The sequence below is a fragment of the Lutjanus erythropterus genome, chromosome 14, assembly GCF_056507025.1.
Source record: "Lutjanus erythropterus isolate fLutEry1 chromosome 14, fLutEry1.hap2, whole genome shotgun sequence".
Classification (NCBI taxonomy): domain Eukaryota; kingdom Metazoa; phylum Chordata; class Actinopteri; order Lutjaniformes; family Lutjanidae; genus Lutjanus; species Lutjanus erythropterus.
In genome coordinates, this window is record NC_139330.1 from 32,160,497 (window position 1) to 32,175,482 (window position 14,986).

At 38.1% G+C, this 14,986-nt stretch overlaps 1 protein-coding gene across 2 annotated transcripts in view; it reads right to left on the bottom strand.

Annotated features, from left to right (window-relative positions):
* The window catches only part of atrnl1a (attractin-like 1a), a 406,244-nt gene that overhangs the window by 165,389 nt on the left and 225,869 nt on the right, over positions 1-14,986 (bottom strand). For both annotated transcript variants that reach the window (XM_084735770.1, XM_084735769.1), the window contains one exon: positions 5,643-5,704. In XM_084735770.1, the coding sequence (XP_084591896.1) occupies positions 5,643-5,704 (62 nt within the window). The remainder of the gene's footprint in view (positions 1-5,642; positions 5,705-14,986) is intronic.

Genomic DNA, 14,986 nt, shown 5'->3' on the forward strand with positions numbered 1-14,986 from the left:
CAGAGATCATGTAATCACTGTGTGTGTGTGTGTGAGGAGATGATCACTGGACTTGCACCTTGTCTGGAGCCAATCTCAAATACTGCTGGAGCAATCAGCCTAATTTTTTTTGGTGCACGTGCACGACTGTACGCTAAAGGACCTGTGTGATTTACAATTTTTGAAAAACATTTAAATGACTTGGATTCCTTTATATTTTTATGGCTATCTTATATTTCTTCAAACTTCACACAAATCTTCTCTTGAACCCAAAGAAACTGATTAGATTTTGGGTTTCAAAGGTCAACCACTTGTCCTGAGTAGAGTGGCTGAATGGTGGCTGAACATTTTATTTTTATTTTACAAAAGCTGACATAGGAGAGAGACTAAACTTAAACCACAGGGATTCAGTTACAAGCTAAGTACTGAGAGCTGAACACACAGAGACTTTTAAAAACATTGTTCTCTATGCTTTCGTGCACACAGGAGGTCAGTCTTTCCAGTGATGCATCAAAATGAAACAGAAAGATAAATGGGTCTACTGGCATTAGGAAAAGGTTCACCTATTTTTAGCAGGTTTAGCTGAGTTGAAAAAACCTGCATATACGTACTAATTTCTGGTGTGAAAACAGTAACAGCTTATAGACTGGAGGCACCAGCCTGCCTGATTTTCCCAGGAGTCTCCTGTTTTTGATCGCCTTCTCCCTGTTTTCTCCCATGGTCAGAATTCTCATATATTTCTCCTAATTTCTGACGAATTTTCACTCTTTTCCCCTGTTTTTGTTATCACAACCTGTTTCTGGGGCTTTACAGTGTTCCTGAAGAGAATGAACTGGAGACAGAAATATTCAGACATTCTGGAAAGAAGCATTCCCATTTTTATAGAAAGTTTAAAGAATGCCAGCTTAACCAACATACAAAAACAGTTTTTTTTTTGTGTGTGTGTGTTTTCCAGCTAATAGGTGTCAGTTTCAGGTCATTTGCAGCAAACTGTCTGCAAAAATGTATATTCTGTTTTTTTCATTCTTTAAAAATCTCCAGCATGCAGGAAACAAAATCTATGAAGCTCATTTTTTTTGGAGGGAGAACCCTGAACTCCTGCTTTGTTTTTGAAATCCTCCATGCTTTCGAGGTCTCAAGATAGCAAGTACGCCCAGTGTTGTAGAATAACAAACAAATGAACTTTGAAAGACACTGTCAGTGAATACACTGCTTATAAACTCCGTATGAACATCAGCAGGATAAATATTTCTGTATTGTGTCTTGATGTATTTACTTGATGCCAGACAGAGAAATCAGTCAATAGATAATAAAGATAGATGTCCAGTCTCTCATTTCAATCACTTTACTTCTTCTATATTTGCTGCACATCTTTCCTCTCCTCTTCCTTCCCAGTGCCAGACTGCATCTCATCACTGTGCCTTCTGCCTACAGGCTACCCCCCCTCGCTCTCTCACTCACTTTCTCTCTCACACACACACACACAGACACACACTGGGAGTCATGACTCAGGCTCTTTGGCACTCTGGCTCCTGACCACATCAGCACAGTGGAGCCAAAGAAACAGTTACACAAACCCGCACATACCTATGTAATGTAGACCCGCACACATGCACACAAGATAATGAGCCTGCATCTCTGACATGCACACAAGCTACAGTGTGTACATGCATGGAAAAACAAATCCTGAAAAAGACAGAAGAGGAAAGTCATGTGAAGTACCCATCTCCTGTCTTGGCTTACTTCTCTATAGCAGTTTGTTTTTATGGAGCTGAACTGTTTGACCACTGCATTTATCTAAAAAATGTCATTACCTCATATTAGCAGTTGCACTGCAATGGTAAAGATTTACTACATGTGATGTGAGTTTAAAGTAGACATCAGTGGGCTATATAAAGTTATATGAAGTTATATACTCAGGTATACCTGGAGATGAAAGTTCCTCTTAAGCTTTAAAACATAATAACTCGACACTTTGATTACTTTCACTTTTTCTAATTAAATACTTATTTACTTACTACTGTGGTCTTGGTAAACATTCAGTTCTGATTCACTACAGGGTCGTCGTTAATTTCTCATAATGGACACCTACTAAGTAGTTTCAGTCACACTCTATGTTTACTATCGTAAATTAATACGCTGGAATGAGTAACCATAGCAACAGAGATGGAGTCAAAGCTTGTGAATGTACTGCAGCACGTTAACAAGCTAACATCCAATTAAAACAATAGCTGACTTTAACATTACTTTTAACTAATTTGGAGAATATGACAATTTTGATGAGTGGGATACAGGAAAGGAAAAAGAAAGTGAAAAGAAAAGGGAGAAACTGCACAAAGAGTTACAGCTTCAACCTCTTAACACCACAGGATGACTACTGTAACACAGAAGCTGCAAGAAACACACTGCCTCTCTGAGCTTAGTGACTTCATATCACAGAAATGATCAGCTCTTATCCCATTCGCTATTCAATTTGCTTCTTTAGGCTGCAGCTGACAGTAAACAGTATAAAGTTGTTAGTGAAAATCTAGTTATTGATTTATGGACAAAGACATGGCTGGACAGTTAGTTAGTCTTATTGTTAAATATACTGTGAAATTATATTTACTGTTAGTCAACCAGACACAGTTTTTGACTTTGAATGTTGCTAACATAAAGTTAGCTTTCTGGCTCAAAGCTGAGGCAAAAGGCTTCTATGAGCTGAGAAAACTAGAAATATCCTGTTGCCAAGTTGGATCTAAGGGTCATCCTATTTACTGGACTATTGAACGTTTCCTTTGCATAAGAACCTTGTGGAATAGAAATGATTGTTCCAGGTGTTAGTCAGTCCTAACACTCTGAAACAGAGTTATGGGTTTGTGGGAAAAAAAAGAAAAAAGATTGCAAAATACATGACACATAAGCCGCATGCCAGACGGTTCAAGCCTCAACATCATCCATTAATTCCACACTGAAACCTCGTCAGGTTTACATAATTAATGAATTTATTTATATATCCAGCAGATGCAGAGCAACATTATAAACTGGACTCAGGTTCGTATCTACATGATAAATTTAGGTCTGACTTCAGTCTCCTTTTAGCTCTGTTTTGTTCTCAATTAATTCCTGGTTCTTTAGCTGCCTGATCAACCATGAACGAGTTTCTATCTTTGTCTGTCTGCCATTTGGTGCAGGTCAGGTAGTGTAAAGTGCGTTTATCAGAGCTTATTTGCTGAAAACAGCTGCCTGCTGCTGCTGAAACCTGATGTTTTTACAGTAAAGTGGGACTGTACTCTAAAATGTTGAGCCAAATGAGGCCAAACAGCTTTGTAGAGCTGTTTTTGGTGATAATTTCACATCCATCACATAAATTACACAGATTTCTCCATGTTCTATCAAAAATGTTGATTAACGCTAGTTTGAGTAAAATTGAACCATTTTCTTTTTATTGAGCCTTTTTCCACTGCGGTAATGCTACTATTATATAAGTAAAGGACCTGAATAGCTTTTCCAGCAGAGAAACAAGAAAAAAAATCATACACTTGCATTATATAACAAGGGCAGTAAATAAACCAACAACAAATACACAAAAGTCCTGTAGTTGTAGCACATAACCTTTTCTCACTGAGAATCTGGTGCAGTGCAGAAGAGAGCAACTCATAAACAGAGCAGTGACTAACACACACACACACACACACACACAAAGACAACACCGAACTCTCCTGGCAAAACTTGACGCTGTCCCCTACTGATGACATCATCCCTCTATGCTGGCCTAAAGGTCGCTGATGTCCGGAAGCCGGCCGTAGGCGCAAAAATGGCTCACTTCCTCACATGGCTGCACAGCGACACAAACACACACACAAGCTTCAACACACAGCGAGGAGGGCGCATACAGGAGAGGACGTGCACGCACACACTCGCACAGATGACTACACACACAGACAAACACACACTTGTCCGGTGTCGTAGCTGAGTGGCAGAATCTTGCCTGAAGACAGCAGACTTCATTCCAGACTTCTTCCCCAAAACACTCTCTCATTATATCCGCTGTCTGTCTGCATGACGAGCTGTAACATAAACGTCTCTCACACAGTCCAAAAAAAGTCACTACTTTTTTTTTTTTTCTTCGTGCTGTTTGGTTTTCAGTGGACTTGATGTGTGTGCAAATTTAGTGGAGATAGGAATCATTTTTAGGATTTAAGTATTAAGCCTTAATACCTTAGACCTTATTAAGCATTGGTATTGGTACACAAACAACATCCTGCTTGAGAAAGACAAACAGGAAAACATCTACACACACAACAGGATGTTGTCCTGAATCAGCTTTTGGCCATCAAGCAGTTCCAGGATCAGGTCATCCAAATTACAAAAAAAAAAAAAACAGAACGTACTGAGTGTGAGTGGTATCTAGTCATGCAGCAACCCTGTCTCCTAGAAATTATGACTCTGTATTACTAAACTGTTTGGAATTCATTCATAATTACATTGTGGTGGCAAACAGAATTCCTCCTAGATTATGTTGACCAACAACGTTTCCCTGAAACAGTACATTTATGTAACACTGGATTTGCAAGGAGGTAGTTGGACTGAGTGGCAGGTGTACAAAGTGCAGAGCTACAGACTCCTGCAACACAAGTCCTTGGGTTAAAGTAAAAAAATATATATCATCATTTAAAAGCAACATAACATCATCATTTTTGGTAGGTTTAGGCAACAAAAGCACCTTAATATTGTCATTTTGGGAAGGTTTTGGCAATAAATGTACCTTCAACTGTAATTTTGGGTAGGTTTAGGGCAATAAAAGTACCTTAATATTATGATTTGGAAAGGCTTTGGCAAGTTTTGGAAGGTTTGGCCAACAAAAGCACTTTAATGTTGTAATTTTGGGTAGTTTTAGGCAATAAAAGCAACTTCATATCATCATTCTGAGTAACTTTTGGCAATAATTGCACCTTAATACCATCATTTGGGTAGGTTTTGGCAATGACTGCACCTTCATATTTACATTTTGGGTAGGTATTGGCAACAAAAATACCTTAATATTGACATTTAGGTAATAAAAGCACCTTAATATCGTGATGTCACTGCACTTTTACCTTGCCATGTTACAACGGTTAGCTCAGAATCCCAACTTGGAGGTACTAGCTGCAGTGGAAAGCAAAACTGAGAAAAGTACCAGGTACCAAAAGTGTGTCCAGTCTCTTTGACTATGGCCCTATGTTGACATATAGTACGTGACATGATTAAAATAAATGGAACTGAGTAAGTATTGTAAAAACTTTCACATTTAATCCAAATTTAGCCCAGCTTTAACCTACAATAGATGACTTGTTTGACCTGCAAATCACTGAATCATAACTTGCCAAATGATTGTCAGTTTGGTTTGCTAATTTTCTGAAGCATAAATAATGGCATTTTTAGTCCAATGTGGTCTTTTTCAGCAACCTAACACCTGAGAGTTGTCCCACACTTCTGTATGTTGCTGTTTGAGCGGATGCAGAAGATGCCAGAGCTGCTGGTGGTTAAGCATCTTGCCTGAGGCTGCTGCCACCTACTGTACTTCAGTGAGTTCAGGTTGTGGCCCAGTTGTGCAAAGAGCCTCTGGGATCTGTACCAGGGAGCAGCTGGGTGCTCCGCGGCAAAACACAGTACATACAGTAAATATGACAGCAGGAATTTACCTGAAGAAGGTGACGAAGAACTGCACCAGGTCCATGATGCTGTTGTGCTGAGAGAAAGCAATCTGTTAGAAAAGGGAAAGACCAGAGAGGAAAAGATATACAGTTAATACCTAAAAAACTCACTATATATTATTATATTATACTATCTATTTCTGAACAGTTGAAAACCATCCTTTATTTTAATTATGATCAGTTGAGAAATGCATATTTTCTATTTCTAACTCTATTATTTGCATTTCTGCATATGAATATACCTTGAACATGAAGAATCCCCACTGCAATTTCCCAAAGCTTTACATGACGTCTTCAAAAGCAGCAAGCAAGTTTTTTTTAGCTGTAAACTAAAGTATGTTACTGTACTGTGAAGGAATGTATTAATGCTGGTGTTAATATTGACATTTATGTCTCTTTTTTTTGTAAAAATTGGCATTTCATGGGTTCAAAATGGCTCATAATAGCTATAAAGTGGCACTCCTCCACAGATGCACACAAACCAGAGAGCCTTTCAGCCTCTCTGAGCCGCTGTGCTTCTACTGACTGTCAAGCTCCAGTGGATTCTGTGTTTCCAGTGTGTCACTGCAGACACACACAGTCTGACAACAGCTGCCCATAGTTAGTTCGCTCTGACTACTATCAACCTGTTACTGCTTGAATGACCCACGTTTCACCTCTTATCATTCACTGTTTTGTTCTTAATTTTTTAAACTTTGTTTTTTACATTTGTAGATTTATATTAAAGACAGTTTGTAAAATAGAATTTATATGGAATTATATAGTAAGAAGAAAATGTGAAAAGGCAAAATCTGTTTTTGCTTTATAAGAATCTCAAAAATAAAAAAAAATCTGGCACACTCATTTTTTGGTTTTGTTATCGATCCATCATCCTCTCGTACACACTTGTCAGCCTGCAAGTCTGCAAAAGTTTTTTGCTCTTTGATATTTTTATAGAAAATTCATCAAAGTGGCCACCTTTTCTTTGATGACAAGCTTTGCACAGCGTTGATATAATCTGGACCATTTCTTACAAAAATAAAGAAGAAACACTGAATGAGGAGTGTGTCTAAACTTTCACCGGTACCGTAAACATAGATGCCGCATCGACCTTTGGATCGTACCTCAACACCGCCATATTTGACAGAGACTGATATGTAAACAAATACATTTAAACAGTGGAGCTATGATTTTTCTGGATTAAAAAAATACTACAACATTTATTTCTCAACCATTTTCTGTGAGTCCTTTTTCAATTCAAGGGTTCATGATCTACATGAATTTGTTTTTCATGTGGATCATGACCCCTTGAATATGACAGTGACATTGAAATCTGTTGAGAGATAAACATTATATTATTTTTAAACCAGAAAAGCCGCAGCTCCCTGTTTACATGTATTTGTTCACAAGTCAGTCTTGTGAGGACCAGTACAGTGGCAACACTGCTGTAACACAGCATCCAGCCAAAGCAGTCAATGCAGCGTCTATGTACAATATGGCTATGATGTTACCTCCAGCATCACACACTATATAACTACAAGGCCACGCCCACAGTCCACTCACACTCCACCCCCTTCCTCAGTCCCTTTCCTCACTTTTTTTCATTTTTCAAAATGATACAAAGGGTAGATTCAACCTCTGAATACAGCTACACTTTTGTTTAACCTGTATCTACTCAGGGTAGGTACACTAAGAGCAATGCTCTCTTCTGCAGGAACACCCTGATCACATTCACACCTGGAAGCCGCCCAGCACAACCAGAGTCTTATCTGCCGGACACTGAGCAGCTCCACTGGAGGGGTTGGGGTTAAGGGCACCTCAGTGGTGGTAATGAGGGAGGGGCAAGCGCCGCCTTTCAGTTTCCCCTCCACCCAGATTTATCCTGCCGAACAAGCAACGTTTGGGTCACAAGCTCGCTTCTCTAACCCTTAGACCACCACTGCCCCACAACTACAATTCACAATACACACAAAAACAGACAAACTTACATTACTTTTTATTTTTAATTTTCTGCCTAATATACAGAATAAATGACTAATTGTACGAGCTCTACTTCTCAGTTTATGTACTCAATTATGCAACCCCTTACACACAACCCAGAAAATTAGAAGATTATACAGGTAGAAGAGGATATAAATAGATCAGGCCAGAGGTACATGATGAATAGTTTTGAATTGAATCATTACATGTGTTACACTGATCATGTTCTATATCTGTGGTATAGATATATTTTGCACAAAGCAATTAAAACACTCTGACTATACATTGCACAAAATTCTGTGAGGCCCTTATGTAACCTTGCTTTCCTCAAACATGTGTTATAGAGCATCATGTGAAACTGATGCAATAACTGTGCTGAACATCTTTCTTACCTAAGGCCAATGTTCAGACCTCTTACATAAGGCAGACAATTTTATTTCTGCCAAATACATTCTCACATGTTCTCTATCTCCTTGTCTGACACACACACACACACACACACACACACACACACACACACACACACACACACACACACACACACACACACACACACACACACACAGAATACAGTGCGAACCACCACCCATATGGTTTGTAGGCTATTATGAGATTAGCCTGTGAGAAAAAGGCTCCTGGCCTTTTGTGCTCTGGTATATTCTGAAGCACTTTGTCCAATTGAACGCAGTCAAACCTGCTGGATGCCACAGCACCACTACACCCACTGACTGCACCATCCATCATCGTGCTTTCTGTGCTGGGACGCTGACACAGTGTGTGGTCCTCTGCTGTCCCGAGCCACACATCTGATACATGTCGACTCAGACATCCCGAGGGATTATTTTAAAGGGTCAGTTCACGCAAATTACAAAAAGAGACATATTTTTGCCATTTAGTCATGCAGGTAGTTTTATCTTTCAGTTTATCTTTAAGAGCATCCCCGCCAAGATAAGATGCAACAACACGACCCGTGTTTCCATCAACATATTTTTATGCCCATTTTGACTTACCGCATCAGAAAAGGTTGATAGAAATAGCAACTTCAAAGAGCCTTCATCAATTTTGCAAACTTGAGTTGGCCTTTGCCTTTTTCAAAAAAAGAATTGATGCACTTAATGGGAAAGGGAAACACTTTTTTCGATTAAGTTCTGGTGCAGTGAACGTTTAGCTCACATGAGCGAGCAGCTTTTTCTGCTCTGACAGTCTCCTAAATGCTCCCAGGGCTCCAAAATATATCTGATCGCTCCACATGGATCTGATGTGACTTTTCCACCTTTATACATGAAACAGGAATGTCATATTTACATCCTGTTTCCATTTTTTCTTTTGCTGATTTTCTTTACTTACTTACTTTATACCTTACTTAACTCAGTTAAAAGTTGTCATCCTTTTGGATGCAAACTCAGCTAATGAGTCACAAACTAATGAAACATACCACAAATGTGTGACAAGGTCAGTATTAAATAAAAATGTGATCGTAAAATCCTAAATTTAATTGCAAAAATAAAACATATGGAGGATCATGTCCTCGAAACAACCTACCTCGGTGTGAACTACCAGTAATGTCTGTGGATAATTCAAGTGCTGACATAATGCATCTGGAAAGTCAAATTTAGTTTTTCAAATGTCATTTTTTCAATACTTTTAGAAGAATAAATGCAATTCTATGCATATTGATTGTAGGGCTGCACCTAATAATTAATTTATCAATTAATCTGATGTTTATATTTTATTATTAAGATATCGAATAAGCTTGTGTCAATAATATTTCAATATTTTACTCAATCATAAATCTGAAAAACAGACACATAAAGCACATTAAAATAATGATAATAGTGGCATATTTTAAAGTAAGTCTACTCTCCTCCTGATAAAATGGACTCTAATCACTGTATCACTCCTTTTCTTGAACTGGACAATCAGTATTTTTTACTGAGGTAATTGACTTAAAACTTGACATGACATGGATTTATTTTATCACTGGAGTCATACACACGTAAGACAATCATTGGCAAATGTCTTTTTGCATCAGTGTGGGGCAAGAAAAATAACTGAAATCAATTTCAGACTGTGTGTAATGTTAGTTTTAGCCATTTCTGAATCATATATAGCTGTTAAATTAAACAGAAAGTAGAAAAAGCCAAACAACAAGATTAGAGTTTTGACAGCAGTTCATAGTGACACATCGATGTACATTATGCAAAATGATGTATTTCTGTAACAGATCAAATTGCCCCATCCCTAACCCTTTGTATTTGTGTGGAGGTAGATGACTCAGAGTAGGACATCTTAAAATCTCACTTAAAACCAGAAACTGGCTGCATGACTAAATACGGGCAAAGTTATAGCAAAATATGTCTTTTTTCAAAATGTAGGTGAACTGAACCTTTAAATGAAACATATTTTTACCATGTCAACTAATGAAAGGGACATACAGCACAAAAAGTGTAACAAATATATATGTTCAAACAGTACACATTATACTGTATGTTGCATCATAAAAATAAGAAAAATACAAAAGTGAGAAAAAGTTGAACATATTTCCACTTGTTTCATCAGCATACACCCACACGCTGCTCACAAATCAGTATAAAACTGTTCCTCACCTCTCACCTTATCTTTCACCTCAAATATAACTCTGCAATCTGTTTTCATCAACAGCCATGTGTATTTACTGTATGTGTGCACCTGTTTTTTGTGTGTGAGAGATGCGCCCAGCGGCTTCGGAGCAAAGCTTTTGGCCCTCAGCTATGAAAACCTCCAGAACAGCCATTGTTGTCCATGTTTAAAACTCTCTCATGTTAAGAGGATTATTTATTACAGACATAATTGATTTTCCATTCACTTTTCTGCCCTGTAGGAACAAAACAGAGCAGAGTTTTCTCTTGGAAAGCTCACAGTCTCCTGATGTCTTGTTTCTAAACAGTTGGAGAAGGATGTGCTCTCTTGAGACAGATGCACAGCAGAGCAAGGTACTTCTAGGACACAGCTAACAGACTCACAAACCTTGAGAACTCGAAAGTAGGGAGCACTGCGGTCTGGTCTTCAACCAGAGAAAATCTGAGTTTGTTTTGTTTTGTTTGTTTCCTGCATTCTGTTGACTTTATAGGAATGAAAATAGCATAATAATAAGAAACATACACTTATTTGGCAAATCAGTGCCTGCGGATGACTTATAAATGATGATTACTAGCTGGAACACAACTTTTAGGCTTACCTAGTAGTGCCATTTCAAAATTGACTTCAATAACAATAATTTTAGCCTGCTCTTGAAAAAATGTGCCCCTTTCCTTTAAATCGTTCCATAAGAAAAGAGAAAATGTGCAAATTTGTCATAACTTTAGAGAAATCAGGGAGAATTGTGACCCCCTGGGGGAAACAGGAGAGGGCAATGAAAAATTGGAGTCTCCCAGGAAATTCGGGAGAGAGTTGACAAGTATGAGGTAGTAACGGCAATATAAGATCTACTATCTACTGCTATCTAAAGGTGCTATATTGTACATGAAAATGTCTACCACTTTGCAGGACTGAATTAGCTCGGGGTGATGATTTGGGGCAAATACTATCTGCTGATCGATGGGATTCCTTCTTCATATCAATACACAAATCCTCACAATGCAAAACACTGTCTAGTGCAATTGAAGGTAGTTCATTTAGCACTAGGGCTGAAAAGATTTAAGAATGATTTCAATTGTGATTATAATGGCTGTTTTTTGAAATTGCAATATAAGAGGGAATGACAGTTTTTACTTATTTGCATTGAAAAAATGCAAATGATTATGTTGTGAGTTTTGGCTGGAATCTGTAACAAACAAATATGTTTTTTTCTGTCTGCAGAATATGATGTGTTGTCTGCAGCATGACAATATAGAATTTAATATGGCAATTTGACAACTGTAGTAGGCCATACTGCAATTTTGATTCATGACACAGCCTTACATAGGGCTCACATTGCCAAGGTGAAATTGTCCAGCATCCACCCTGATATCCCTCACTTGGGACAAATGTAAAAACAAGTCTGCTATCCTTACTCACATGTACTGACTGTCCTCACGTACAAATATTCTGGAGAGATGTTTTTCATACCCTGTCCAACATCTTTAAGTGGAATCCAGACCTGCATCACTGATGGAGACAATCCTCACTTGACACCTGCTGAGCGCCTCTCTCTTTGCCAGACACGCTGTCATGCTTAAAAGGAAGGATGCAGCCCTGCCCACACTTTGTTGCTGGCTTCCAAACATGATGTCCTGCTTTAATTTGGACATAATATGCTTCTCACACAGTTGCTCTAAGAAATCCAATTAGACCTGGGGACCCCTGTTTGACATACTTCCATAACAGCCAAACAACATAGCATGGCCTGCACTATCGCTCTGCCCATGACAAGGAAATAACACCTTACTACAAGGAAATAGTGCCATCATCAGTTTTATTTTCTTTATTTCTAGAATTTGTGCCTTATACCTATTATAGATAATAAGGGGGTGGGCCTAGGAACTTTTGTTGAAAACCTCAATAAAGAGATTTTGAAAGAAAAGAAGTACTCAAGGAGTGTGTGCATTTAGGGAGCAAAACATCTCAGCTTTTCTGGAGCAGTGGCATGTGTCAACATGGAAAGTGGGGTATCAGGACGAGTTGCATCAACCCACGAGGATGCCACTTGTGTGCAGACTTACTCAGAGGCCAGAGTCTGGTGTGTGTTGCCTGATGGGAATGGAAAAATAAATAACCAAATCAACTGTCCGAGACTGTGTGGCCATAATAAAAGAGGGGACAGGTCCGTGATCAGTGATTTGTAAAACTACTGTTTTTTCAAGATGCAGTTTTTGCATTCAAGTTGTGATGATATCAATATCAATCAGTAAGACTGTTCTAAATTAGGGGCGTCACAATACACAGATGATAACCGTGATATTTTAAAAAAATGTAATATTGATATCATGTTGTTAACACACATGATAATATCATGAAAATATTCCAGCTCTTCTTAAACATTCTTTATGTTCTTAAATCATTTATGTTACTTTCTCTTCTCCCTCTGTCTCTGATGGCACCTGTTCACTATCCATTATGTTTAACCTCACTTTATGTACACTTTATAGACTGTTGACTACAGACTCAAAATGCACAATAAACAAAGGTAATTTGACTGATAGCATTATTTTAGTTTTTCTAATTTTCTATAGAGATTGGGATGATGTCATTATCATAAATTCTTTTCAACACAATAACCGTGTGGTGAAAATCTGAGATTGTGACAGCCATATTCCAGATACAACTTACTTTGTAAAGGTGTTCCCTGATCTGCCTCTTTATGGTCAAGTTTTGGTTAGGTTCAGGCAAGTTAAACTAAATGGTTCGGGTTAGGAAAACATCGGTGTCGTGGTTACAAACTGCACTATCTTGTGCCAAGGCCACATACACTTTATGACCTCCTACTGACCAACTTCAACTTCTCCCCTAAAATGCTTTTATGATAGTGTAACCATGTCATGCTTCAAACACTTTTACTACTTCTATCATTTTAAGCCAGTAGTTTTCAACAAAATCAACAAAATATTTCTATTTGAGAAATAATCCTGCAAAAACCTACAAGAAGTATGATAGTAATAAAAGAGGTAGTATAGTAGTAATAAAAACTGTGCATTCATTATTTTCACGATGAAAATTATACTGCTAAAACTTTGTAATCTGCAGTGTTATGACAGTTGACACTGATGACAGCTTTGAGATTACAGTGTATGAGGACATAAGTTGTAACATTTAGTTGTTTACTCAGCTGTCAATGTCAAGTCTTTGTCTTTAATGTGAAAACATTAACTTTAAGATCTAGTAAGTTAAGGCTGTGATTAAACTTCAGACATTTTCACGTGTTTCTCACTGAGCTGTTTCATTAGAAATCAACCCTGTCTGCCAACCTGCACTCTTTTATTCATTTTCATTTTTCACATCAAGAGGTGAAAAGACACATTTATATTTCATTTTAATTGGCTTAAAAGTCTTGCATGTTCCTTTATGAACCTTTAAGACAATGTGAAAATGGTGCAGCCGAGGCCACCGATGTGCAAATTAGCGTGTGACATCATCCGATCCTCATGACAGCCAGACTCATTTTAAAATGAGCGCAACACCTGAATAGTACTGCAGCTGACAGGGGATGTAAAGTATAAAAACACTGATTACTGGCATCACAGTACATTTGACAGCAATATATTTCAAGCATGTTCAACATGGGGATACCTTTAAATGGCCCCTAATAGCCGGAAAGGCTGTGTCTTTGTCTTTGGTGAATCCTCTGAGACTAGTTGGGAGGGGAAGAGAGAAAGAAATGGGGCAGAATGGGCTTAAGAGGTTTACCGGCATTTGTGCAGCAGGTAAAATGGCCTGACAGGGAAAAACCTGCAGAAAAGCTGATTCTGGTCCAGAGGGACGCAGCATTAATACAGGCATCAGGGAGAAAAGAGCCTGGCTTTGCATTCAGCCCTCCAATGCAGCAATTTACATCATTACTCCCTGACGATATAAAGACTTATTATGTTTGTATACACATACACTAACTCGAAAAGAAAAATAAATACATACATGCATTTATACTGTAAGAAAACGGATAAACACACATTCAAAAATGAATGCAAGAAATAACTATTCACAACAGGTTGAGACACAAAAACACCCAGTGGACAAATTGTGACCATTATACTTAATATAGTAAATTAATACAGACTCTGACATTCTTAATTTATCTCTCCCACACTCTCACACACACTCTCCAGGCAAACACCAGCTCCAGCCAGCAGCCATCAATTCAATTTACAACAACTGCAGTCGTTAAAAACAGCTATAATCAATAAGCTGTTTAGGCCACACCCTTTTCTGCCTGGTCCACACCACTGCAGAGCCACAAACACACAAGTCTGACCCCATTACAAACACACACACATGCATGATGCAAGCTCAATAAAACAAACTATGTGCAAATTACCATAAACTTAATGCAATACCATGCAATAGTCCCAGAAATATGTTATACTTGTGTATTGTAATGTCCAATTTCTACTGAGAGTGTGTGATTGAGGTGGTAAATCTTTTCTGTGCTATAAGCTGTAATTTTTGTTTGTTTTGTCAAAACAAATTAAATTCTGTCACTCAACAGAATTGATTTATTTTAAATAGAAAAAACAGTGCCAGGCTTAAGTGTTGCTGTTGCTTGTAGCACTTGCAATTTCGGAAACGAGGTCGGATGCACAGTTTCACACTTTGTTGCCAGACAAAAAACTTGCCACTTCTTCAGACAAATTGGTGAAAGGCAAACATTATCTTGAAATATTTACTTACACAGCTTTCTTTGCCACAGAGTGTTTATACCCCAA